The following is a 4,904-nucleotide window of genomic DNA, read 5'->3' as shown; positions in this document are numbered from 1 at the left end:
ATGGGGGGGGGCGGGCGCGCACACATCCAGAGAAATACGTCTGCGTGGTCTGGGTAAGAGAGGGCCCTTTGTGCCGCCGGTAAGCCTGGTGAACATGACCCCCCGCCCTGTGGTATGCAGCACACCTGTGCATGCGGAGAGGCAGCCGGCCGGGGGCGGGGGCCCCGCACCCGCGCACGGATCACACCTTCTCCTTTCTTCTCCTTAAGGCCGTGGCTCCATCGCCCCTTTGTTTCGGCTTACGCCCCCACATACCGGGGCGGCCGTGCGGGCGCCGCGGTGCCGGTCAAGGCCGGGGTGCATGGGGACGCAAGGCAAAGCGGGAGCACAGAGGAGAGGACAGGAGGACCGGGTTCGCGAGGCCCCGCCCCTGCCTACCTTTGCAGGCCTTGCGGTGGGTGACGGGCTTGCCCATGTCGCGGTAGTAGCCCTCCTTGCAGTAATGGCAGTGGCGGCCCGCCGTGTTGTGGCGGCAGTTGAGACAGACTCCCCCGCTCTTGCGCCCCGACAGCTTGTACAGCTCCATGTTGAAGCGGCAGCGCCGGGCATGCAGGTTGCAGTTACAGGCTGCGGGAGGCAGGGAGAGACGTGAGGCCGCGGCAAGGGAGGGACTGTCCCCAGCTTCCCGCCAGCTCCGCTGCTGGACCCCAGGAGAGACTGTCCCCAGCCTCCCCCCATGTCCACTGCTGGACCGCAGTCCTTCCCCAGGAGCTTCTCCTTGGCTCCCCTGTCTGCACTCAGAAGCACCTACTAGCCACCCAGCAGCCAAGGGCTCTGCTTCCCTCTCATAGGGAGACTGTTCATTTCCATCCCCCAAGCTGCCGGCCCGCATGCCCCATTACACACACACACACACACACACACACACACACCTTAAAGTTGGGAGGTGGGGCTGGCATCCTCCTTTTGCCCCAATCCTGCTTGCGAGGGACCCAGTGGTGTTCCTCTCCCCATTCATATGCAGAGGCCCTAACCCAGCAGCTGTGAACAGGCCTGTGTTTGGGGACATGGCCTTTACAGAGCTGATTACATCAAAATGAGGCTCTGAGGGTGGGCCCTCCTCCAATCTGACTGGAGTCCTTATAAGAAGAGGCAGTTTGCACACACAGGGGCGCACACACACAGAGGAGAGGTGGTCTGCAAGCCAAGCAGAGAGGCCCTGGGAGAAGCCAACCCTGCTGACACCTTGACCTTGGACTTCCAGCTCCAGAATCATGAGAAAGACATGTGTGTTGGTTAAGCCCCCAGCTTGAGGTTTTCGGTGACAGCAGCCTGAGCAGACTCCTGCATTGTTTCCAGGGCTTTCTGCTCTGCGCCAGCACACTGCCCCCTCCCTTGAGCTTGGCCACCAGGCTGTCTTCTCCTGCAGCCGCTCCACAAGCCACCGAGGACTCAGGGGCCGGCTGCACCAGCTTCCATCCCACCTTCTCCTCGGGCATCCTCCTCATCTGGTTTCCCTCCTGCCCAGCCCTGCTTCCCTTCCCACGGCCACCGGCACCAGAGCAGGAGTTCTGGGCTCCAATCTGAGGATGTCCATCACCAGCTGAAAGTCTTTCAATGGCCCTCCCGTTTTTTCCTCTGGGTAAAATCTAAGTCGGTTGTCACGCTCGGGGCTCCAAATAAGCTGGTCCTGCTTCTCTCCACACCCTCTCCTTAGCTCTGCTCACCGCCCCCTCTCCCTTGCTCTGATGCTTGAGCGGTCCCCAGCTTTTTTCAGCTTCTAGAACATGCCATGCATACGTGAGGACCCCTCACCTGCCCCCTCCATGGCTTGTCAGACGATCTCCTCCCCAGACCCCTCCTCATCTGCTTGCATCCTTCTCATCCTCCATGCCTTGGTGTCAAATATTGGTCCTGACCCACCTTCCTTCCGCCCCCCACCCCCACCCCGGGCATCCCGCGCGGCCCCCTCAGACCACCCCGTGTTGCCCGTGACCTGCTTCTGTGGGCTCCAACCTCTAGGATAACTCCAGCTTCCATCTGGTCTACTCTTGCTCCCTCTTCAACATGCTTCGCCTGCTTTTGTGCTAAGTTTGTTTCAAATCGCATTTTATGTAATGTCTAAAGAAATGCTTAGTGCCAGACACTTGATAAACAAAAGCAGAAAAGAGAGGAAAAAAACGCACTCAGATTTGCAGCAACCACTGTTAACACAGGGGTCGTCCCTTGCAGACTTTAATTAACATTTGCTCAGCTGTGGAGCTCCGTCATTCTTTCCTACGGACGTGGATCATACTCGTGCATCTCCCTCTGTGGCCTATTTTCCCAGGATGATGAACATCTTTTAATGCCAGATACTGTTCTGCATGATTGTGAAAGGCTGTCTAGTCTCCCCTGTATGTGTGTGCGCAATGGGCTCTTTGGAATTCCCAGTGGGTGCGTTTCAAAGCCGGGCCTCCCCAGGGGCTGGGCAGTTAAGTTGTTTTGGGTTTGCCACTATTACAAACACCAACGGTAACCACCTTTGGACCTGCGCATTTGTGCTCTGCTCTGATGGCATGCCTGGGGTAACTTCTGGATCCGCGTATGTTTAACTCAGGATCCAAACTGCCGAACTGCCCTGGAGAAAGGCAGTCCTAGCTTCCAGGCCCTCCCAGCAGAATCTGAGAGCTACTGTCTCACCACATCCTCGAAGAAAACAACAGGACCCATTTGCTATCAGTACTCTTTATTTTTCATCTCTGCCAATTCGTCTGGAAAACACACACGATTTTAATTTGTGTGTCTTTGGTTACCATGAGGTTGGACATTTCCCCATGTGTTTGTTTTTCTCTATATATTTTTTTCTTTTGTGCATTGCCTGTTCATGCCATTTGCCCACTTTTCAAATAAGGTGGGTTTCTTTTTTTTCTTACAACGTCTAATGCTCTTATAAATGATGGATTAAAAACTATGTGTCTTTTCTACCACACAAGCTGCACAAATTTGTACCAGCTCCGTATTCATTTATTACTTTTGTGATTAAAAATTATACATTTGCCTCTTTAACTTTTCTCTCTGACGTTACAAGTTTCTTTAGATGTTCTTGCTAGAGGCATGCCCATTAGTCATTCAGCTGACAAGCAGAGAAGAACGGGGCTTAAGGGCAGGCACTGTGGGGGCCACAGGAGGAAAGGTTCAGTTCACACCTGAGTCTGGAAACAACTGGAAGGTAAATTAGGCCACAGAATGATTCCTGAGAGCCTCACCAAGGGTCTCTCAGCACCTCCAGCCTCTGGCTCAGCCTCGCCTGTCCACTAGCACAAGGGACCATCACACAAACATATGCACATCCACTGTCCCTTTGGACTCACTCAGCCAGACGAGGATGCTGCGGGCCGCTCAGGGTTAAGTGACCCACCAGCCCAGGACCGCCAAGGCAGTAAATAGGGGGCCCAGGACTAGAACCCAGGTCTTCTGGCTCCTGGCCCACTACCCTAGAGGAAGGAACCCACATCCCTGGAAGGAACAGTAGGGACTACAGCACAGAATCTGGACCTTTCCTACTGGCATAGAAGTCACAGGGCCTGGCACACCTGCCTAGGGACAGGGATCTGGGAAGATCACTCAAGTCTGGCTTCCTTAAGGCTCTCTTGTATCGGGAAAAGCCTCACTAGTAGCATCTTCTGGTCTTTCTTGGAGGCAGATGCTCACCCTGTGTCCTCCTCTGTAAAGACAGTGCCAGGTGTCCCCCAAGCTCCCAATGGGGCTACCTGACCTCTGAGCCCCTCCAGGGAGCTCAGCGCCCCCCCCTTCCCCACCCCAAGGGGAACCCCTGGGTGATATCTCTCTTCCATATGCACCTTACACCAACAAAAGTTCTTCCCAAACAACCGGTCACACAAAAGAAAGCTCAGAGGCCAAACTTCAAAAGGCAGGGCTCCCCTCCCTCCCACCTCCTCTTGGAGCTGTCAGGGGACATCAAGTGGCAATTGCCCATGCTCAGGCTTCTGCAAAGTATTTTACAGCTTGTTTTCTTTTCTCTGTGTTTTATTTTCTCTACACAAATGGAAAAATGCATCAGGCAAAGCAGCCCCCATCTGGGTCCCTCGGCTCCACACAGAGATGTCACCCCACTCCCAGCTGGGCCCCAGCCTCTTCCTCAAAAAGACACCTTAATCCCTCATGCCTTCCTGTTTATCTCCTGCCTCTCTTGGAGGCAAAAATATTGGGTATTAGTTTCATTATCAGATTTCAAGGAGGGAAGGAAAGGATAGCTTTGTGAGAACAGAGAGGTCAGCCTGGGGGAAAAGGGGGCAGGGGGCAGCACAACTTCTGAGGAACCTCCATGAGCCAGGGCCAGGAGCCCTGCAGGCTCTGCATCCTGTCCAGGGGTCCCCCAGCCACCCAGAGAGAGCTGGTTTGGTCTGGACCCCAAGCTCCATGCCCTCCTTCCCCCACCGCCCCAGCTGATTCAATTCAACACACACCTGAGTGCTCCAGCTACATGCCAGGCCCTATGCCACAGGCCATGAGGGAGACAGGGATGGACGATGCATCCTCAACTGTCCAGGGGCTCCCTGTCTGACAGAAGGAGGGGGCAGATAAGGGCTCTCGGCAGCAAGCTTTCAGATAAAGTAGGATAAATGCTCTCCTGAGTTGTGCCAGTTCCTTGACTACAGGACAGTGTTTGCCCTTACATCCTCTAACCCAAAGCACATCTCAATACATTTTCATTGTACAAATAAGAGCAAAAGTAGGAAAGTCAGAAAGTAGATGATGGATGGCTGAGTGGGTGGGTGAATGGATGAATAGGTGGATGGATGGATGGATGAATGGGTGTGTGAGTGGGTGGATGGGTGGCTGGCTGGCTGGCTGGATGAGTGGGTATGTGAGTAGATGGATGGACAGATGGATGGATGGATGGATGGATAGATGGATGGATGGATGGATAGATGGATGGATGGATGGATGGATACGTGGAT

At 54.5% G+C, this 4,904-nt stretch overlaps 1 protein-coding gene across 1 annotated transcript in view; it reads right to left on the bottom strand.

Moving 5' to 3' along the window:
- Positions 1-4,904, bottom strand: part of NTN1 (netrin 1) — a 161,127-nt gene that overhangs the window by 63,981 nt on the left and 92,242 nt on the right. The window contains exon 2 of the mRNA XM_044921594.1: positions 379-567. Coding sequence (XP_044777529.1) covers positions 379-567 — 189 coding nt within the window. The remainder of the gene's footprint in view (positions 1-378; positions 568-4,904) is intronic.

Source organism: Neomonachus schauinslandi, chromosome 15 (assembly GCF_002201575.2).
Source record: "Neomonachus schauinslandi chromosome 15, ASM220157v2, whole genome shotgun sequence".
Lineage (NCBI taxonomy): Eukaryota > Metazoa > Chordata > Mammalia > Carnivora > Phocidae > Neomonachus > Neomonachus schauinslandi.
The sequence above is the reverse complement of the archived record's forward strand: the minus strand, read 5'-3'. Positions and strand labels throughout refer to the sequence as shown.